The sequence below is a fragment of the Macaca mulatta genome, chromosome 4, assembly GCF_049350105.2.
Source record: "Macaca mulatta isolate MMU2019108-1 chromosome 4, T2T-MMU8v2.0, whole genome shotgun sequence".
NCBI classification, from domain to species: domain Eukaryota; kingdom Metazoa; phylum Chordata; class Mammalia; order Primates; family Cercopithecidae; genus Macaca; species Macaca mulatta.
The window spans coordinates 146,252,982-146,275,742 of record NC_133409.1 but is presented as its reverse complement, the minus strand read 5'-3'; the positions used below and the strand labels follow the sequence as shown (position 1 = coordinate 146,275,742).

The window sequence follows — 22,761 nt, the reverse complement described above, 5'->3', positions numbered from 1 at the left end:
TAGCTGTGATTACAGGTACACACCGCTATGCCCAGCTAGTTTTTGTATTTTTAGTAGAGATGGGTTTCACCATGTTGGCCAGGCTGGTCTCGAACTCCTGACCTCATGATCTGCCTGCCTCGGCCTCCCAAAGTGCTGGAATTACAGGCATGAGTCTCTGTGCCCAGCCTGGCTGTGTGGTTTTGAAGTCATTGATAATAGAAGCATATTGTGTAAGTATAACAGAGTGGTTATAATTATAGACTTTGGAATTAAGGAGAAATATGTTCAAATGGTAGCTCTGCCACGGAGGAGCAATGTGCTAAGTAATTTAAACATGGGAAGCCTTAGTTTCCTTAGCTTAAAAAAGAAGACAATATCTACCTCAAAGCATTACTGTGGGGAGCAAATGAAATAATACAAATATGTAAAGTGTCAATCCCACTGTCGTTCTTGTTATTATTTTCTTTTTCCTGAGGACGGAGACCGTGTCTTGCTTATCTTTGTATTGCCTAGTACCTAGGTGGTGTCTGCCCACATTTTTTAATTGACTGGAATTTCAAGTTGATTCAGTCATCATCAGATTTCATTGAGAACTGAGTAGGATATGAGACTAGTTCAAACTGGTTGTGTCAAAATAGCCTACATTTGCCCAGGTGTGGTGACTCACACCTGTAATCCCAGCACTTTGGGAGGTGGAGGTAGGAGGATCACCTGATCCAGGAGTTCGAGATCAGCCTGGCAAACATGGTAAAACCCTGTCTCTACAAAAAATACAAACATTAGCCAGGCATGGTGGCAGGCACCTGTAATTCCAGCTACTCAGGAGGCTGAGCAGGAGAATCACTTGAATCTGGGAGGCAGAGGTTGCAGTGAGCTGAGATGGTGCCATTGCACTGCAGCCTGGGCGATAGAGCAAGACTGGTCTCAAAAAGAAAAAAAAAATAAGCCTACATTTTGTGATCCTGGAGTTTAGCAAGTAGGCTTCACTCTTTACAGGATTCCTTATTATACAACGTGAGGAAATGGGCAATGCTCTTCAAAAGTCTCCCTGTGAGTCAAGAAACTGCAGTATATTGCCTTTCTTAGCTAATGTGATTCATCTGATTAAGGGTAAAAAAAAAAATAATTTCCTAACAGAAGCAAGAGCCGCGCCTCATAGTCACTGGTAAGAATTATAATGTAAATTGATTGTGAGTCCTTAAGAACTCCATATGCCAGGCTATTTGAAGATCACTTTCTACCCAGAGTAAGAAAATAATGTTGCTCAAGGGCACCAGTTCTGGCCGGGCACCGTGGCTCACGCCTGAAATCCCAGCACTATAGGAGGCCGAGGCAGGAGGATTGTTTGAGCCCAGGATTTTGAGACCAACCTAAGCAACATTCAAAATGCTGTCTCTACTAAAAATGCAAAAAATTAGCGGGGCGTGGCAGTGCACGCCTGTGGTCCCAGCTACTCAGAGAGCTGAGGTGGGAGGATCACTGGAGCCTGCGAATTCAAGGCTGCAGTGAGCCGTGATTGCGCCACTGCACTCCAGCCTAGGCAACAGAATGAGACCCGGTGTCAAAAATAAATACATAAATAAAAGTAGGGCATCAATTTAGTCTAAGTTTGTGAAGGCAGAAGGAACGTTCATCTTCTGAACACAGAGCCACAGGAGAGAGGCTAGAAAAACCGAGGCATCTCTTGTCCGCTCCTTGAGAATTAATCAGAGAGGTATGGTAGTTCAGAAGGCCTATCATGTGCTATTAAAAAAACACATGAGATTCTCTGGTATTCAGTGCATATAACAGTCTTCCTGGATAAGAGGACTGGCTCAACTATAAGAGAGACAGAGGCTGACCAGAGAAGACCCAACGAGTTGTCCCTAGCCCTTCTCCTTTCATGAACCTCTGTGTTCTAAAATGAATTTTGCTTTAGCCAGAGACTGCTAGTAGAAAATATCAATCAGGCTGTGTGGTCAGAGGCTAAGAGAGGGTATCAGAAAGAGAAATGCAATCTTGAAGAGTGGAATTACTGACCTATAAGGAATCATGTCAATAAGCGTCTGGCTGGTTTCTGTGGCCATGGTTATCTTGTTTGCAATCACAGTGAAGCCAATAATCTGTAGGGGGTAAAAAAAAAAAGGGGGGGTGGCATATGATTACCTAAATATAGTGCATCGCTTCCAGTAGCAGAGTTGCCCATAGCCTCTGGCAGGACAGAAAATGAAACAGGCAGCAGTCCCTATGCATGCAAGTCGGAGAGAGAGGCGTGGCTAGTTCAGCGGAGCAAGGCAGGCATTAGAGATCTTTCCTGAAGCTTTTGGTTCTCTAAGCTCCTTTCGGCATTGTAGCCAGAGTGCGAAACAACTTGGTCTGTGACACGTGATGGAAACAAATGGATGCCATGAACTTCTGTAGCCCCACCAACTTTATTTATTTTTTCTTGTTTTAATATTTAATATCTTTGAATCTCAATGGCTTTCAGTGAGATTGATCCACTTAAATACAGAATGACTTGGAAAATACCTGTCTCTTTGCTCCTCTTTAAATAAAGAGATGTGTATTTCAGAGTGTATCAGGAAGTGGGGAATCTCCCCACCAACTTTAAACATCTAGATTAATATAAACCTGTTTTCGGATAATGGCTGTATCAAGTTTTCAGTTTCAAAAGTTTTTAGTTCCAGGTACATTGTAATAATACAGATATGCCTTTCAGGGGCTTGTTGAGGTATATGAAGAGAGAAACATGATTAACCCTTAATAATGTGGAGCAACATTTAATTGCACAAAGAAAAAGTTCTGTAGCAAAGCAAGTACCTGCTTTCCGCCCGCTTTCATTTACTTCTAAAAATGGCAATTCTCCCTTTAGTCCCTGACTTTTAATTAGAGGGAAAAGAGACAACCTAGCAGCTGTTATAGCTTATAAAGACTCTGCATTGATGCGGATTAAACCGGAGACAAGACACCTCCATTCCTAGGTTTTAAAATAGCAGTTATACAGTTGCTTTATCCTATTCTTCCTACTAACACGTACGTCTTTCCCCAGCATCTACTGCAGGAGTTCAACCAGACGCTGAACAGTACAGCAGCTGGCTAACCTGTGATACTGACGAATACCCCTAGGAAGTCTACAGATTAGAATGGAAGGAAGAATCTGGATTACAGCTTGGATCAGAGAAGAAGAGTCTTGGTTTCCATATAGTTAAGAGGCAAGAAGTATGGCAAGTATGGCAAGGAACTCTTATTTCCAGTATAAAGGTAATATTTGCTCACAGAGAAAAATGAAGTAAATATGAAACATAGAAAAACAGAAATAACTCATCCAAAGACAACTATTGTTACTTTTTTTGTGTTTGCTATACAGCTTAAATAGACATAAATTATGAACATATAGTGTGTATAATTTCTTATAGCCAAGGGTCCCTTGAATTACCAGTATAGTCTACCTGGATCTCAGTTGTTGTGTTGAAAATTTTCCTAAATATTGAGTCTGCTCTTTTTTTTTTTTTTTTTTTTTTTTGAGACGGAGTTTTGCTCTTGTTGCCCAGGCTGGAATGCAGTAGTGCAATCTCAGCTCACTGCAACCTTTGCCTCCTGGGTTCAAGCGATTCTCATGCCTCAGCTTCCTAAGTAGCTGGGATTACAGGCATGTGCCACAACACCTGGCTGATTTTTTTAGTAGAGATGGGATTTCACCAGGTTGGCCAGGCTGGTCTTGAATTCCTGACCTCAGGTGATCCTCCTACTTTGGGCTCCCAAAGTGCTGAGATTACATGTGTGAGCCATCGCACCCAGCTGAGTCTGCTCTTAAGGACAGATTGATAGATGTGTGCAGTTTCCTCCAGCACATCTAAACATTAGTAGTTTCTTCGTGGGTGCTGTGAGAGGCATTTTAGACCCTAGACCATGGGTGCCTCCATCCTCCCTGTCTCATTTTCCTCACCGCTAGGGGTAACAGGGAGGTCTTTTTCTAGTTCTAACCTGCATCTCTAATCCCTGCTATGTGGCAGAAACTCTGTCCCCATCACTTGACTTGACATGTGTATAGGTAGTGTATTGCAGGCTTCAATAGCCTGTGAGCACAAAGTAGGTCACAAAAAAGGTTAATGCCTAAATTGCAATTATTCTAAGCCTTCACCTATTTTATTGCTGGACCTCTGTTTCCTCCCCTACCTTACCTCGTGGGGCATTGTAATTACTTATAGCATTCTCCAAAGGAATATACCCTCCCTCCCACCCTCCCTCCCTCCCTCTCTTCCTTCCTTCCTTCCTTTTCTTCTTTTCGTTTCTTTTTCTTCTTTTTTCTTTTTTCTTCTTCTCCTCCTTCTTCTTTCTTCCTTCTTCTTTTATTTTTTAGACAGAGTCTTGCTCTGCTGACCAGGCTGGAGTGCAGTGGTGCAATCTCAGCTCACTGCAACCTCTGCCTCCTGGGTTCAAGCAATTCTCCTGCCTCAGCCTCCTGAGTAGCTAGGACTACAGGCGTGCGCCACTATGCCCAACTAATTTTTTGTATTTTTAGTAGAGATGGGGGTTTCACCATGTTGGCTAGGCTGTTCTTAAACTCCTGACCTCAAGCAATCCACCCGCCTCCACCTCCCAAAGTGCTGGGATTACAGGCGTGAGCCACTGAGCCTGGCCCCCAGAGCAATATCTTGACTGTGGCTCACAAACCAATCTGTCAGCCATAGACAAACCACAACATTCTTTGCACTCTCACTTCTCTCTTTTCCTTATAACTCTGGTTCATGTTGATTGCTTTCAAGGCTGTGTAAACCAAAAACAAAATTCTAAGGCCCCCAATCATCGGAATGGACCCCACCTCTTAGCCAAGGGAATTCCAAAGTTAACCTGAAAAAACTAGTTCAGGCCATGATTGAAGCAGGGGTCAGACATACCTGATTACATCCCTCCTCCCTTTTGGAATTCAGGAAAAGTCAACCAGCATTAACCTCAAAACAGACCCTTAAGTCTGATAAGAAACATTTACAACCCATTCTCTTTGAAGCCTGCTACTTGCAGGCTGCATCTGCATGACACAACTTTGGTCTCCACAACCCCTTACTGTAACCCAGACATTCATCTCTATTGATAATAACTCTTTCTATCAATTACCAATCAGAAGAATTTTAAATCTGCCTATGATATGGAAGCCCCCACTCCTTCAAGTTGTCCCACCCTTCCAGATCAAACCAGTGTAAATCTTACAGGTATTGATGGATATATTGTGTCTCCCTAATGTGAGCTTGGCTCACTGCAAGCTCTGCCTCTCGAGTTCACGCCATTCTCCTGCGTCAGCTGTACCCTGACCACCTTGGGCACATGTTGTCAGGACCTCCCTCCAGAGGCTGTGTCACAGGGGCTTCCTTAACCTTGGCAAAATCAACTTTCTAAATTGATTGAGACCTGTGTCAGATACATCTGGGTTTACAGGCTGCTTGAAGGAACATCACTATGATCCTTGGTGCTGATGTCGCTTAAGAGAGGGCTGAGCGTGGTGGCTCATGCCTGTAATCCCAGCACTTTGGGAGGCCGAGGTGGGTGGATCACGAGGTCAGGAGATCGAGACCATCCTGGCCAACATGGTGTATCAAGAATATGATACATTGTTACTAACTGTAGTTACTATGTTGTACACCAGATCTCTTGAAATTATTCCTCTTATCAAACTGAAATTTTGTATCCTTTGGCCAACATCTCCCCAAACCACTCTCCTGCAACTCTAGCCCCTGGTAACCACCATTCTACTCTTCACTTCAATGAGTTCAACCTTTTTAGATTCCACATATAAATGAGATCATGCAGTATTTGTCTTTCTGTGCCTGGCTTATTTCACTTAACATGTCCTCTGGGTTCATCCATGTTGTCCCAAATGACAAGATTTCCTTCTTTTTATTTTTTATTTTATTTTAATTTTTTAAAACCAAATACCCAGTCTTTAAGGAGAAGGATTTCCTTTTTTCTAAAGGCTGAATAGTATTCCATTGTATATGTATACCACAATTTTTTAAAAATCATTTTTTGTTACATGTCTGTCAACTAATACCTGTATATACCACATGTATCCATTTATCTATTGATGAACACTTGGGCTGATTCCATATCTTGGGTGTTTTAAATAGTGCTGCAGCGAACATGAGAGTGCAGGTATCTACTCAACATACTGATTTCATTTCCTTTAGATACATACCCAATAGTGGGATTGCTGGATCTGCCTTCAGGGTTTTGAAAAATCTTTTGAAAAACAAGCCTTTCAGCTTCTGGCCTTTATGAATTAATAGCTTTTCACACGTTCAAAGGGAAAATAATATGCACCTCTACAAGAAGTAGGCAACAGTCATAGGAAAGTTTAGTCTAAAGTCTCAAGACAGTATTTTTCAACCTTAAAGAGGATAGACCTGGATTAGTTAGTGTAAGATGGGTTATGCTGTGGCAACATACAAGTCATGAGATTGTAGCATTTTAACACATCGAAGTTATTTTTTTGCCCACTCAAAGTCCGTGGTGTGTTGGTGTCTCTCAGGCAGCTTCTTTGCAAACAATGCCCCGGGGATTTGAGCTAATTTCACCTGGGGATTCCATTTTCTTTTCTTTTCTTTTCTTTTCTTTTCTTTTCTTTTTTTTTTTTTTTTTTTTTTTTTTTTTTTTTTTTTTTTGAGACAGAGTCTTGCTCTGTCGCCTAGGCTGGAGTGCAGTGGCGCAATCTTGGCTCACTGCAAGCTCTGCCTCTCGAGTTCACACCATTCTCCTGCATCAGCCTCCCGAGTAGCTGGGACTACAGGTGTCCGCCACCATGCCCAGCTAATTTTTTTGTATTTTTAGTAGAGACCGGGTTTCACCATGTTAGCCAGGATGGTCTCGATCTCCTGACCTCGTGATCCGCCCGTCTCAGCCTCCCAAAGTGCTGGGATTACAGGCGTGAGCCACTGCTCCCAGTCTCCATTTTCTTAACATACTGCTCCTGTCATCATCACAGCAGGGGAGGAAAGAAGAGGGAATTTGCACCTATTCACCTCTTCTTTGGCTGAAGTCACTGGGTCCTCCTAATTGCAAGAGAGACTGGGAGGTGCAGGGGGCATACGATTACTTGGTTAACTTGAAGCATCTTTGCCACAGACCACCTCTTAAAAAAGAAATAATTCTCATTTTTTTTTTTTTTTTTTTTTTTAAGATGGAGTCTCGCTCTGTCGCCCAGGCTTGAGTGCAGTGGCGTGATCTCGGCTCACTGCGACCTCTGCCTCCCAGATTCAAGCGATTCTCCTATCTCAGCCTCTGGAGTAGCTGGAATTATAGGCACACACCACCATATCCGGCTACTTTTTGTATTTTTAGTAGAGACAAGGTTTCACCATGTTGGCCAGGCTGGTCTTGAACTCCTGACCTCAGCGGGTCGGCCCACCTCAGCCTCCCAAAGTGCTGGGATTATAGGCATGAGCCACCATGCCAGGCCCCAAATTCAGCAATCTTAAAATGAAAAATGCTGACTTAGAAAATCTGAGCTTTATTGATGAAAATATCTTTATCATGGTAAAATGTTAATTATAACTGTAACATATAAATTTTACCAGCAGATTTTAGAAAAGAAACAAGAGGCCAGGTGCGAAAAAGAAAAGAAACAAGAAACATTATTATTAGACAGCGAGCCCTAGCTCTGCTACTTACTAATGACATAGATTAGAAAAAACATTTAACATCTCATTTGCCTCAATTTCTTTGTTATATATATTTATTTTTATGAAGGTATAATTTAGATACAATAAAGTGCAAAGCTTTTAGATATAAAGTTCTTTTTTTTTTTTTTTTTTGAGATGGAGTCTCACTCTGTCGCCCAAGCTGGAGTGCAGTGGCACGATCTCGGCTCACTGCAACCTCTGCCTCCCAGGTTCACGCCATTCTCCTGCCTCAGCCTCCCGAGGAGCTGGGATTACAGGCGTCCACCACCTCGCCCGGCTAAGTTTTTGTATTTTTAGTAGAGATGGGGTTTCACCATGTTGGCCAGGATGGTCTCGATCTCCTGACCTTGTGATCCACCCACTTCAGCCTCCCAAAGTGCTGGGATTACAGGCGTGAGCCACCGCGCCCGGCCAGTTCTATGTGTTTTGAGGAATTTATATGCCAGGTAACTGCCACCCTAATTAACACCTAATTAACACATGAAACATTTCCATCACCCTGATAAATTAATTTTCTACCACTTACTATTTAATTTTTCCACGTGGGCAGCCACTAATCTTTTTGTCATGACAGATTAGTTTTTCCTGCTCTAGGAATTCATGTAATGGAATTATACAGTATGTAGCCTTTTGTGTCTTTTTTCTTTCATGCTACATAATGTTTTTGAAATCCATCCATGTTGTACACACAACGTGTGTGTGTTTATCTCCAGTTTGTTCCTTATTGCTGAAAAGTACTCTCTTGTAGGAAATCATTACACACATTACAATATGTTACATTTTGTGTCTAGTATCTCTCTCTACTTTGTAGAGGTGAACAGTCAAAACAATTAGAATTGAAGCATGGAGAATAAAATCAGGATTCCAAAAATGGGATAGAAGCAGAAGCAGTATATTCTAGGATCTTGGCAGTAGCCAAAATGAACTGTTTTGTGGACAACAAAGTCATCTGTAGGGACCTTAACATTGGGGCATAAGGTGAGTCGCAACCAGGGTGCCCAGTGATCTATATAAACTAGGGCTACAAGATAGGCATCATTAGGAGATTTGACTGGTATGTCTGTATTTCTTGGGAAGGACTGGTCTTGACTCTATCCTCAGCTAATTGCTGTTGTTGAGATTGTGTTTGCTGAATAAGCTTGCATTTTGCTTGCTTGAGTTTTGTTCTTTTTTTTTTTTTTTTGAGATGGAGTCTCGCTCTTTCGCCTAGGCTGGAGTGCAGTGGTGCTATCTCAGCTCACTGCAAGCTCCGCCTCCTGGGTTCATGCCATTCTCCTGCCTCAGCCTCCCGACTAACTGGGATTACAGGCACGTGCCACCTCAACTGGCTAATTTTGTATTTTTAGTAGAGACAGGGTTTCTCCATGTTGGTCAGGCTGGTCTCGAACTCCCGACCTCAGGTTATTCGCCTGCCTTGGCCTCCTAAAGTGCTGGGATTACAGGCGTGAGCCACCGCACCCAGCCTCTGCTCTGTGGTTCTTGAGCCAAACCTGTACTGTTGGATACATGTCCATTTTTGAGGCCATTTCTTTCTGAAGGCTGGGGTTCGGGTATGGGTTCTTATTGAACAAGATGTTCAGATCTTCCAGTTGTTTCTCCGTGAACATCGTATCTTTCCTTTGTGAATGCATCTGGTTCTAGCCATAGGAAAGGGCTGTTCATTTCCTCCTTGGTTCTTTGGCCCTTTGTCTGTTATCGTTTAAACATGAGATTGCTTGTGCCTCAATTCTTGGATTTCATTTTATTTTAATTTTTTTAGGAAGGTCCTCTGAGTCTGACATCTTCTAATCTAGATGTGCTCCTATGTTCAAGTCCAGGGATGAGCTGCCTCAATTTCCTTATTGTAGCATAGTGAGAAGGAATGGAGGTTGAATAACAGTATGATTTCAACTACATTAAAATAAAAATAAAACATTTATGTAGAAAAAGATGGAAATTCACCAACATTGAGGCTAGGCCTGTCATATGTTTGTCTGAGAGAAGAAAGGAGTGAATAACTGAAAATACTAAAATATCATTAGTAGTTGACTTTGGACGGTGCAACTATAGGAATTTCTTTTCCTCTACCACTTTTTTAAACTTCCTTATGTTTTTCAAACTTAGAATGAGCCTGTATTTCTTTCACAAGGGGAAAAAAACCTTATCTTTGAAATATTATGAGAATGAGGCAATAGATAAAAGTACTTGGAAATAAGCATTTTGTGGGGCAGATCTATTGTGCTATTGTGACTATAGTTAATAATGTGTACTTGGAATTGCTAAGAGAGTAGATCTTAAATGCTCTCACAACAAAAATAATAACTGCTGCTAGGGGTGCAAGGTGAAAAAAATTAAAAATGATAATTAGGCCAGGCGTGGTGGCTCACACCTGTAATCCCAGCACTTTGGGAGGCCGAGGCGGGTGGATTACCTGAGGTCAGGAGTTTGAGACCGGCCTGGTCAACATGGTGAAACCCTATCTCTACTAAAAAAATACAAAAATTAGCTTGCCATTGTGGCACACACCTGTAATTCCAGCTACTCAGGAGGCTGAGGCAAGAGAATTGCTTGAACCTGCGAGGCAGAGGTTGCAGTGAGCCAAGATTGCACCACTGCACTCCATTCTGGGCAACAGAGCAAGACTCTGTCAAAAAAAAAAAAAAAAAAAACAAACTTGATTTAACTTTTCATAATGTGTATCTACATCAAAATATCACATCATAAACTATAGATTCAATTTTTATTTGTCAACTATAGTATCAAAATATTTTAGAAAAAGAAAATAAGCATGTTTTCACAAATATAAGCATATATCGAAAACTAAATGTATTCAGCTTTTACACAATTCAACTCAACTTTTTAAAAAATATTAAAATTATGTAAACTATGAATTTGGGACGTCAAAAACACCTACCAGAAATAATTCCATGGGAAACTCAATGGGATACTGATTGAAAGAAATTCTGATACATTTGTTGATTCGCAGAGCAACAACAACTGTTAGAAATAGTAGAATGCTGGTGGAATTAGCTTTTGGGAGAGCTACACAGTAATTAATTATGTCCTGAAAGAAAATAAAATTACAGAGGCTTAGAAAGGGATATAGTAATTGCCTAAGTCTAGAAATGGACACTGTAGATTAACTCAAAAAGAAGTCCCCAAGTAGAGTTTCTGGATACAAAGGTCTCTATGGGCATTACTAGAATAGTGAGGGCAAGCATGGTGGGGGTGACCATTTATGTAAAAAGAGGGACAGTAATGTTCAATAAGGACAAGGAGAGAATACACTGTATGTTTTAGTATAATGAACAGGCCCTAGAAGTTCTGTTTATAAGCCAATAGTTCTTAGTTTTCCCAAATAATATACTGTAGCTTAGCTCCTACCCTATTCTTACATTCAGGAACTACTTAGTATTGTATATCCTTCAGATGTTTTAGGAGACATGTCTGTTATAAGGTAGGTAATGAAAAGAACTGTGATATATACAATATCTTAAAGGTCAAATTTTAATGTATATCATGATAGTTTAAAAGGCTGACTGAAATGGTTAGTCAACTGAAAGCATGGTCTGGCATCTGCAATTAATCAAGACCCTAATTCTCCAATAAAGGAAAATATTTCTAGTACCCTCTTGACTAAGCTGCTATTGGCTGTGTCTCCTTTCAGAACGGGCAGGAGTCTCCCCACTGAGGTCCACCTCTCTTTGGAGGCAAGAGGAGTGGCATTTGTAACTCTCGATAAGAGTTGAAATTACTCACATAGAAGAAGGAGATGGGACCGGCATGGAAACTAATCATAATCCCGAAGATGCAAGTCAGCTGGGACAGCATGATATGCAGTGCCACAGCAGCCAGGTAAGCACTCATTGCAGACTCCGGAAGGTAAGTGGCAATGAAGCCCAAACCCAATACGCCCATTATTAGCTGCAGAGAAGAGAAAACCAGAGTGGGGCAGAATGTCTTCAATCCAGCAATGGCACCAATGGCGCTCTCCAGGAAAAGAAGAGTTTCCAATAGAAAAGTTAAGATAGGCCCCTTTGGTAACTCTTATAACTCTCTTTCCCTAATGAACAGAAGTTGATAACATGGGTCCTTGTATGTTGATCAGAGCCTCCTGACAAGTGCTAGCCCACACTAGTACTTCCTTTCCTCCTTTGTGAGCAGTCAGCTCACTTAAGTTCTTGCCCTGGAATCTACTGCTCTCTAGGTTGACTTGGGGAAAACAGGGACAAGGTGATCAGAACAAACCTTTGCCTATTTATTCATTTATGAGACAGGATCTCACTCTATTGCTCAGGCTGGAGTGCAATCATAGCTCACTCTAACCTCAAACTCCTGGGCACAAGGGATCCTCTGCTTCAGCTTCCCAAGTAGCTGGGACTACAGATGCACACAGCACTGAGCTAAGTTTTTTTTTTTTTTTTTTTTTTTTCGTAGAGGTGGGGAGTCTTGCTATGTTACCTAGGCTGGTGTCGAACTCCTGACCTCAAGTGATTCTCCTGTTTTGGCCTCCCAAAACCCTGGGATTACAGGCATGAAAGCACTGTGCCTGGCCTGCCTTTGCCTTTTTAAACCTCTTTCATTAGAAGCTTTGATAGCCCTTTTCAGGAGATGTTAACATTCTTCTGAGGAATGTAGCTTTTCACAAAGGAGAAGATAATTCCAAAACAGTGGGATCAAGCTCAAACTTCTTGGCCTTTGACTCTTATCTTTACTGAGAATGATTAAATTGAATTTATTTGTTTTCAGGATTATGCATATCCTGAAGAAAAATAAAAAAAGGTATTTTACATGTCAATATACATATATATAATTTATATTATAGCCAGGCGTGGTGGCTCATGCCTGTAATCCCAGCACTTTGGGAGGCTGAAGCAGGTGGATCACGAGGTCAGGAAATCGAGACCATCCTGGCCAACATGGTGAAACACCGTCTCTACTAAAAATACAAAAATTGGCTGGGCGCGGTGGTGTGCGCCTGTAGTCCCAGCTGTTGGGGATGCTGAGGCAGATGTGAGCCACCATGCCCAGCCCTCTTCCTTTTTTAGATGAAAAAAGCTGAGGCTTGAAGGAGGAGAGAAAGCATGTATGAGGCCGCTTGACAATTAAAAGGCTGCTTGTGTATTTTGTCTTATCCCACAAGATTAAACTTTTTAACCACAGGAAACTATATATTGTTTTTTAAATTTTTGGCCTGTTAAAGTACCAAATTCATTTCTCTGTGCCAACTAAGTATAACTTATTGATGCTTACTATGTGACAGGCTCTAGGCTAAATACTTTGCATGCGTTTTTTTCACTTAATCCTCCTAAGAACCCTGCAAAACAAATATTATTCCTGCTTTACACATGAGGAAACTGAGGCCCACCAAGGTAAAATAATTTACCAAAGTTCACACAGCTCATAGTGTCAGGGCTGGAGTCTGCCCACGTTGATAGCCTGCCTTTGTAGGTACCCAATAAATCTTTACCTAATGAAAGACAGTCCCAGGGGAGATCAGTGAAAATCAACTAGAGAGTGGGTTAGTTGAGAAAAAAGAGAAATAAGCCTGGAAGATGTAACTTGAGTTCAGTGGATGAACTTTTGGTGATAGACTCTCAGAGGAAATTAAAGACAGTGTCAAAATAAGTTTTGAGATTTTAATGAGTCATTCATATTATTGTCCTTTAGCTGTGGTCCTTGTCAATGCAGAAAAAGGATTCCAGATCTGACTCTAAAGCTTACTAACCCAAAGATAATGTGTGAGCCTGTGAGGCTATTACTATTATTATTATTATTATTATTATTATTATTATTTTGGAGACAGGGTCTCACTGTGTCACCTAGGCTGGAGTGCAGTGGTATGATCACAGCTTACTGCAGCCTCAACCTCCTGGGCTCAAGTGATCCTCCCACCTCAACCTCCTGAGTAACTAGGACTACAGGCACATGCTACCATGCCCAGCTAGATGAGGCTATTCTTGTTGATAGAATATAAAGCAATTTTTGGCCAGGTACAGTGGCTCATGCCTGTAATCCCAACAGTTTGGGAGGCCGAGGTGGGTGGATCACCTGAGGTCAGGAGTTCAAGACCAGCCTGGCTAACATGGTGAAACCCCTTCTCTACTAAAAATACAAAAATTTGCTGGGTGTGGTGGCATGCACCTATAATCCCAGCTACTCGGGAGTCTGAGGCAGGAGAATCACTTGAACCTGGGAGGTGGAGGTTGCAGTGAGCCACCATTGTCCCATTGCACTCCAGCCTGAGCAACAAGAGCAAAACTCCATCTAAAAAAAAAAAAAAAAAAGAATATGAAGCAATTTTTTAAAAGGTAAGATCAGGAGTGGAACTCTGGACTAACAGTCCCCAACCCCCCGGGGCCACGGACCGGTACTGGTACTGGTTTGTGGCCTGTTAGGAACTGGGTGCTGCACAGCAGGAGGTGAGCAGCGGGCAAGCAAGCATCACTGCCTGAGCTCTCTGCCTTCTGTCAGATTAGCCACAGCATTAGATTCTCAGGGAAGCATGAACCCTATTGTGAACTGCATATGCAAGGGATCTAGGTTGCGTGCTCCTTATGAGAACCAAATGCCTGGTCATCTGAGGTGAAGCAGTTTTATCCCAAAACCACCACCCTCCCTGGCCCTGACCTGCCATTTGTGGAAAAATTGTCTTCCAGGAAACTGGTCCCTGGTTGCAAAAAGGTTGGGGACCACTGCTCTGGACCATTGTCCCTTACACCCTTTGTCTTAGAGGAGAAAGGACTGAAGAGAATGTTCAATATCTCATCCTAAATCAGTGGTAGATGATTTCTGAAGAGAGAGAAGTTTATCACTAAGGAGACACCCTATTCACACAGCCTCCGATTTTTCAAAAAATCAATCACTGCAGTTCCAGGTATATCACAATGGATCACAGGAGCAGTATAAGGAAGGGGTCTGTTTATAGCCCCTTTATTCAGTTCCTTTTAAGGGATTTGAAGACTCAGATCCTACCTGAATAATCCCAGTCAGAAAAGTTGTGGTTGCCACCACACTCAAGGATTTATTATAGCCCATAAGATAGGAGGGGGCAGAAAACTCATCCTTGAGGAACGATCCCATGACCAGGTGACCATTGTTGAATGGGCTGATTTTCAGAACATTGATCAGCAGAGCACTCACCAGGAAGAAGGAACCTATGGAAGAAGATGTTAGGCGGAAGGTGAAATTTCAAGTCCAGGTAAACTGATATTGACAAAAGCAAGGTATAGTTGAATTCTGGCTTGTCCTTCATCTGAATAACTTTTCTCATTTGAAAGTGGCCATTGAGAAGTAAGAAAGATTGAGAAAGAGAACTGTGGCTCCACATATTGTGACCAACTCATGGAATTTAGATGGTGGTGGTGTAGGTATTTAGTCTCTTTGTATTATGGGCATGTTGAGTGGAATAGAGAAGTTGACTGAAATGGGTGTCGGCTCAGCTACTGTGTCTGCTCTTAGAGAAGGTTAAAAGTGAGATGGCAGCGAAAATACTAGAAAACAAAGCAACCGCCAGGTGTGGTGGCTCACACCTGTAATCCCAGCACTTTGGGAGGCTGAGGCAGGTGGATCACCTGAGGTCAGGAGTTTGAGACCAGCCTGACCAACATGGAGAAACCCCATCTCTACTAAAAATACAAAACGAGCTGGGCGTAGTGGCACATGCCTGTAATCCCAGCTGCTCAGGAGGCTGAGGCAGGAGAATCACTTAAACCTGGGAGGCGGAGATTGCAGTGAGCCGAGATGGCATGATTTGCACTCCAGCCTGGGCGACAACAGCAAAACTCCATCTCAAAAAAAAAAAAAAAAAAAAAAAGAAAGAAAAAGAAAAAAGAAAACGAAGCAATCAGTAACAATAGGAAGAAAAATAATACTGACACTGAGGTAAATTAAACTTATTTCAAACATTATTTTGTTTAGTCCTCATATTGTCATACCACATATGAGAGCAAAGGTACACCTTAACTTTAAATTTACCCAACATAAATAAATTTCTAACAACCCTTATTATAAGTATTTGGAAATGATTGTGAGGTTCCTCAGAAACTTGGAAATATAGGAATAAAGTTGTTTTCTTGGTGTTCAAATGTAAAATCAACACATAATGGATTGAATAAAGACATGAACTATTCTTCATTTTTATTATTTTATTTTGAGATGGAGTTTCACTCTTGTTGCCTAGGCTGGAGTGCAATGGCGTGATCTTGGCTCACTGCAACCTCCGCCTCCCGGGTTCAGGCAATTCTCCTGTCTCAGTCTCCCAGGTAGCGGGGATTACAGGCACCTGCCACCACGCCTAGCTAATTTTTTGTATTTTTAGTAGAGACAGGGTTTCACTATGTTAGCTAGGCTGGTCTCAAACTCCTGACCTCGTTATCCGCTTGCCTTGGCCTCCCAAAGTGCTGGGATTACAGGCGTGAGCCAACGTGCCCGGCCCAGCTATTCCTAAAAAAGGAAAAGTAGCACTTCACATCTGGAAGGATGGGATGTTAATCAGACTGAACATAAAAACATATATAAAGAATGTGTCAGCTGGGCGCTGTGGCTCACGCCTGTAATCCCAGCACTTTGGGAGGCCAAGGCGGAGGGATCACCAGGTCAGGAGACCGAGACCATCCTGGCTAACATGGTGAAATCCCATCTCTACTAAAAATACAAAAAATTAACCGGGCGTGGTGCGGGCGCCTGTAGTCCCAGCTACTCGGGAGGCTGAGGCAGGAGAATGGCGTAAACCTGGGAGGCGGAGGTTGCAGTGAGCCAAGATGGCGCCACTGCACTCCAGCCTGGGCGACAGAGCGAGACTCCGTCTCAAAAAAAAAAAAAGAATGTGTCATTCAGAATGGTAAATGTTGGTGGATTGGTCAGTTCAGTGGAGAAATCTAGGAAAAGGCACATCACTGAGTAAATACTGGCAATAACCTTCTAAACTTATGGGGGAATTTTGTGATTTGATTTCTATGCAGGCTCACCTAGGTGAAGTAAATGTGCTGATTCTATGACCTTTAATTAGTCTGGCCTCTGTAATAAGTTATTTCTAATTATAAATTAGTAGATGGACTTTTGACTCAGGGAAGGGAAGTACTTATCCTAGGGATGTCAGTGTTTTGATTACTGTGGTAACATTTTCTCATTGTAAATTAGTAAGCTGGCTTGCTGTATTACAAGTCAGCCCATGGAGTTTGGTTAATATGGGTCAGATGAAAGAAATATCTGCTCTAGGAGTATTCACATAATCATTTCTGAATCTTCTGGGTTGAGGGAAGTCAGATGCCAATGTGTGGTGATTTCTCAAGGAAAGTACCTCTACCCTTTAATTTCTTTGGGAAACAACTTGCTGGCCTGTTTTCTGGTGGTGACAATAATGATACACTAGAAGTATTTATTTCTACAATCTGAACACTAACTGTATGGATAGAATGTCCACCTCCTGCTTCCTTTCTTTCTATCTTAAAGATAGTTTTATGTTGGGCTCCTTAGCAATAAATATATGATCAGGATGGAAACTTCATCCACCACATGTGTATTTCAGTGCTGAACTCACCAATGGACATTTGATGACATGATCCAAAAATTACATAAATTACTGAAGAACAGAAAGCTGCATAAGCGATGTTGAGAGGAGGAATCAGTTGCCTTGCCAGCAAACTAAGTGTCAGGCCTGAAAAACAAGATAATTTAAGAAAAAGCAGCTTGGCTTTAAAAGTCACCTTAAATAAAAGCTGTAAAGAATATTTAAAATAAAAATCATCCATGTGTATAGCTGACTGAGTGTGGTAACAGTATTTCTGAACATATAGTACTTCATTAGTACTTTTTATTATCTGCTTTGATTCCTAGCTTCTCTTCCTATTTTGCCATATGCTTTTTACACTTCAATCCAGTATCATAGGCTGAAACATCGTTCACTGCAAGGTCTTAATACTAAACTTGTGAAGCAAATACCACAGCAATAAGATCCCTAATTCCAACAGCTCAAAAGCAGCCCCATCCTTATTCCTAGCTAAGCACAAGCAGGCCCTGGGAATTCTCCAGGGCTGAAGATAAAACTGGAGAGCAAGGCAAGAATCACACTTCACTGACTTGAAGTTGGTATGTGTTGGTTCTCTTCCATAGGCCAGTCACTCCAGCCTCTTCCTTCAGCTCCTTCTCTAATACTTTCTTTTCTAAGAAGCACCATGAGAATTTGGAAATTTTGAAGCAAATAGACTAACAGGCATAGTGTCATCCTTTTGATGTTTCAAGCCCCTATTTCCTTCCCTAAGAGTCTGTCCTCAATTTACATCATACCAATATACTCATCTAAATTCAATGATGAATTTAGTGAGGTGGTTTATTGTCTTAGATAAGCAAGGCTCCTTTTTATAAGACATTTCAAACATATACAAAAATAGAGTTTAATGAATTCCATACACCCATCATCCACTTCAATGGTCAACCCATAACCAATCTATGCTCCTACTCCTCTCTCACCCTATATTACTTTGAGGCAAATCCAAGGCATTTGATTATTTAATCTGTAGATATTTTGGTATGTGTCTCTAAATGATAATACTCTTGTAATTTTAGTACAATATCATCGTTATCCACTCAGTGTTCAAATTTCCCTGATTATCTTACAAATGATTGTTGTGGTAGAGGGTCTCTAAGATGATGTACAATGATCAATTGGTATTCTTGCCCTTATATAATTTCCTCCCCATTAAGTGTGGAATAGACTTACTAATTTGTTTCTAAGGAGTAGACTATAACAAAAATGACAGGATATCACTTCTGAGGTTAGGTTGCAAGAAGACTTTTGGTTTCCATCTTGGTTGCTCTCTCATTCACTACCTGCCAGAGGTGGCTTCAAAGGTTTGTAATCTATGCAGTCAAGACAGAGTCCTAGGCTTAGAAGGACTTTGCACTTGGTTTAATGCTTTGCTGTCACTGTCTTGAAATTCTGAATAATTTCTGAACTAAGAGCCCTGTGTGTTTATTTTGTATTGGGCCCAACACATATAGTTGGTCCTGCCAGCCGCCATGCTGTGAATATGGAGAAGCCAGAATGGGGAGGAACTCAGGCCTGCCAACACCCATATGAGTGAGCCTGGAAGCAGATCCTCCAGCCTCAGTAGAACCTTGAGATAACTGCAATCTCACCTTGAACCAGAGGTATGGTGAGTTTTGGGGTGATCTTTAAAAAATTATTTGCTGTTACATGTTGTGCTTTGTTTCACAATCTGTGTGTCTTAATCAGGACCCAAATATGGTCCTTACATTGGTTGATATGTCTCTTAAGTCTCTTGTAATCTATAGGATTTCTTCACCACATTTTTGTCCCCTAGGCAAGGCTCTATTGATTGCAAGAAACAGAAAATCTACTCAAATTAGCTTAAACAAAATAGGACATTTATTAAAAGGGTGCAAAGGGCAATTAGACCTCATCAGAGACTGGAACCAAACTAAAAAGCCATCAGAATCCAAGGCTGCTACCTTCCCATTCTCTTTGTCTCCAGGGTTCACGGTATCCTGTCTTTGTTTCCAGTTTGGGACTATTATGAACAATATTGCTATGAATATTCTTGTGCATGTCTCCTGGTACACAGATTTACAAGTTACTCAAGAATATATAGCTTGAATTTCAACTTCTGGGGCATTTATTAAATAATGCCAAACTGTTTTCCAAATGGTTGTGCAATTTATACTACCACCAGTAATGTATGACAGTTCCCATTATCCACATCTATGCCAGCACATGATATGCCAGATTTTTAATTTTAGTGTGCATGGTGATAATTCATTTCAATTTCATTTTCTGCTTTATTTATTACTAATAATGTTGAGCACCCTTGTCTAGTTATTTTTATGGATTTATAGGAGTATGTATATTACAAATAAATCCTTCGTTGTATATTGTTTTGCAAGTATCTCCCATTCTGTGATTTGCTTTTCAATCTTTTTTTTTTTTTTGATATGGCATCTTGCTCTGTCTCCCAGGCTGGAGTACAGTGGTGATTGATCTTGGCTTGCTGCAACCTCCACCTCCTTGTTTGAGTGATTCTCCCACCTCAGCCTCCTGAGTAGCTGGGACTATAGGCGCGCGCCACCACGCCCGGCTAATTTTTGTATTTTTAGTAGAGACGGGGCTTCGCCATGTTGGCCAGGCTGGTCTCAAACTCCTTACCTCAAATGATTCACCCACCTCAGCCTCCCAAAGTGCTGGGATTACAGGCATTAACCACCGTGCCTAGCTGCTCTTCAAACTTCACAGTGGCTTTGAATAGATAGAATTCTTAAATTGTACTTACTTCAGATTGATCAGTCTTTTCCCTTGGGCTTTTCCTTTTGCTTTTGGTGTCTTATTTAAGAAACCTTTTTCTACCTCAGGATCATAAAGATATTCTCTTATGTTATTCCAAAATGTCCTTTTTGCTTTAACTTTTACATTTAGGTCTTTAATCAACCAGGAATAGATTTTTGTGTATGGTGTAAGGTAAAGGCCTGAAATGTTTTTTTCTGTATAGAGACCCAAGTGTTTTACATCATTTGTCACTAAAGGCCTGTCTCTATAGTGACATATCTGATACACAGTGTGTGTGATTCATATATGTGTGACTCTTTTTCCTGTTTCATTGGCTTAATTGTTTATCTTTGCAATATTGTACTGTCTTAATTGCTCTAATTACTTTAGTAATAGTTTTGGTAATTAATTTAGTAATCTCCATTTTTATTGTGAAATATAACATGCATGTAGAAAATGCATTAAAATAGATTAATAGATGTCAAGCTTACTTAATATTTATAAAACAAACACCCACGTAACTACCACCCAGGTCTGATTACAACACCACCTCTCCCCACAGAAGGATTCATTATTTTGGCATTTATGATAACAATTTCTTTGCTTTTCTTTATCAGTAGTGTACATATCCCTATATAATATAGTTTAATTTGCTCCCATTTTGAACTTTATATTAAGAGTTATACTGAACACAATTTTATTTCTGCTTTTTTTTTTTTTGAGACAGAGTCTCGCTCTTTTGCCCAGGCTAGAGTGCAGTGGTGTAATCACAGCTCCCTACAGCTTCAACCTCCCAGCCTCAGGGAATTCTCCCACCTCAGTCTCTCAAGTAGCTGGGACTACAGGTATGCACCACCATGCCCAACCAAATTTTTTGTATTTTTCATAGAGACAGGGTGTTGCTATGTTGCCAGGCTGGTCTTGAACTCCTGGGCTCAAGCAGTCCACCTGCCTCAGTCTGCCAAAGTGCTAGGATTATAGGCATGAGCCACTGCGTGTAAGCATAATTGATTTTTATATGCTGATTTAGTATCCAGCAATATTCATAAAATCTTATTATTTTCTTTGTTTTTCTTTTATTTTTTATGCCTTCTTAAAATCTTTTTTTGCTTTTAAAAATCATATTAATTTTCTTTATACTGTTTTGAATTCTTTGCATAAAAAATCATCTGTGAATAATGAAGCTTTATTCCTTTATAATTCTTATACTTTGTGTTTCTTTTTCTTGCTTTAATATACTGTGTATGCACTCCATCATAATTTTGAATAGCCCCTATTTACTTTTTTTTTTTTTGTGGACAGTGTCTTGCTCTGTCACCCAGGCTGGAGTGCAGTGCTATGACCTTGGCTCACTGCAGCCTCAACCTCCCAGACTCAAGTGATCCTTCCACCTCAGCCTCCCAAAGTAGCTGGGACTACATGCGCTTGCACCACCACACCTAGTTAAAAATTTTTTTTTTCAAATGTGTTTATTTATTTTAGTAGAGATGGGGTTTCACCATGTTGCCCAGGCTGGTCTTGAACTCCTGAGCTCAAGAGATCTGCCTGCCTTGGCCTCCCAAAGTGCTGGGATTACAGGCATGACCCACCATGCCTGGCCCCCATTTACTCTTGAAAAGCAATGTGTAGCATGAAGAGAAAATCTTTTGAAATTTATGGTTTTAAATAACTAACCAATGCTGGGAAGGTAAGAGAATTACTAGGTTAGCAATCTGAGAATTAAGTCATCTAGCCTCATTTAAACTTAGGCCATAGTGAAACAGAAGGAATTAAAATTTCCAAACTTCCCAACATCTTAAAATTTTCAAAAATTTTAAACTAATTTTAGAATTACAGAAAACTTACAAAAATAATGCAGTTTCCACATATCCCTTCCACAGTTTCTCCTAAAGTTAACATTTCATATAGTCATAGTATATTGATCAGAACTAGGAAATTAACATTAGAAATTAAAAACTTTATTTGAATCTCATCAGTATTTTCTCTAATGTCTTTCATTTTGTTCTAGGATTCTATCTAGAGTCTCACATTTCATTTAGTTGTTATTTCCCCTTATTCCTGCAATCTATAAAAGTTCCTTAATTTTTACCTGTCTTTCATGACTTTGACACTTTAAAAGAGTATTAATAGATCAGTTATTTTGTCAAATACTCCCCAATTTTGGTTTGTCTTATATTTCCTCATGATTGTACTAAGGTTATACACTTTTGGCAAGAATACTACAGAAATGATGTTGTATTTTTCTTATTACATCATATCACGGGATTCATAATATTCATATATTTTACTACTGGTGATGCTCACATTGATCACTTAGTTAAGCTATTTTCTCCTCATTCTTCTATTGTAAAGTAGTGGGGTAGTTAATAAATATCTCAAGGGAGATACTTTGAAAATATGCAAATACTGTTTCTTAGTTTTGCAAACTTTCACCCACTAGTTTTAGCATCCACTGGGTAGATCTTATGTACAATTATTACTGTAGTATTTTCATAAAGGTGATTTTGTATTTTCTTCTTTAATTCTACATTTGTACATTGGAATTTTACTATGAGGAAGATCCAGCACCTTTTTAATAAGGTCTTCATCATATAGTATTTTTGTTTCATTTGAATAAAATTATTGTCATTAGGTATTCAAATGTAAGTACAATTTTTGAATTATTCACACTGCAAATTATCTTATTCACATAAATTAAACTAATATTCAATCCGTTAATCAAGTATTAAGAGCTGGTTGGTAGCCAGGCGCAGTGGCTCATGCCTGTAATCCCAGCACTTTGGGAGGCCGAGGCAGGCGGATCACAAGGTCAGGAGATCGAGGCCATCCTGGAGAACACGGTGAAACCCCGTCTCTACTAAAAATACA

At 40.6% G+C, this 22,761-nt stretch overlaps 1 protein-coding gene and 1 long non-coding RNA gene across 14 annotated transcripts in view; one reads left to right on the top strand and one right to left on the bottom strand.

The window, feature by feature from the left end:
- Positions 1–22,761, bottom strand: part of SLC26A8 (solute carrier family 26 member 8) — a 79,634-nt gene that overhangs the window by 36,552 nt on the left and 20,321 nt on the right. For 9 of the 11 annotated variants that reach the window (XM_015136225.3, XM_015136226.3, XM_078000120.1 and 6 more), the window contains 5 exons: positions 17,155–17,271; positions 14,589–14,770; positions 11,373–11,537; positions 10,528–10,677; positions 2,002–2,084 (listed from right to left, as the gene is read on the bottom strand). In XM_015136225.3, the coding sequence (XP_014991711.3) occupies positions 2,002–2,084; positions 10,528–10,677; positions 11,373–11,537; positions 14,589–14,770; positions 17,155–17,271 (697 nt within the window). The remainder of the gene's footprint in view (positions 1–2,001; positions 2,085–10,527; positions 10,678–11,372; positions 11,538–14,588; positions 14,771–17,154; positions 17,272–22,761) is intronic. The other 2 variants (XM_028847632.2, XM_078000122.1) reach the window with 1 other exon arrangement.
- Positions 1–22,761, top strand: part of LOC106997927 (uncharacterized) — a 94,500-nt gene that overhangs the window by 59,298 nt on the left and 12,441 nt on the right. For 2 of the 3 annotated variants that reach the window (XR_013416508.1, XR_001444235.3), the window contains exons 2-4: positions 3,011–3,222; positions 11,281–11,468; positions 18,615–18,764. This is a non-coding gene — a long non-coding RNA (uncharacterized LOC106997927). The remainder of the gene's footprint in view (positions 1–3,010; positions 3,223–11,280; positions 11,469–18,614; positions 18,765–22,761) is intronic. The other variant, XR_013416507.1, reaches the window with a different exon arrangement.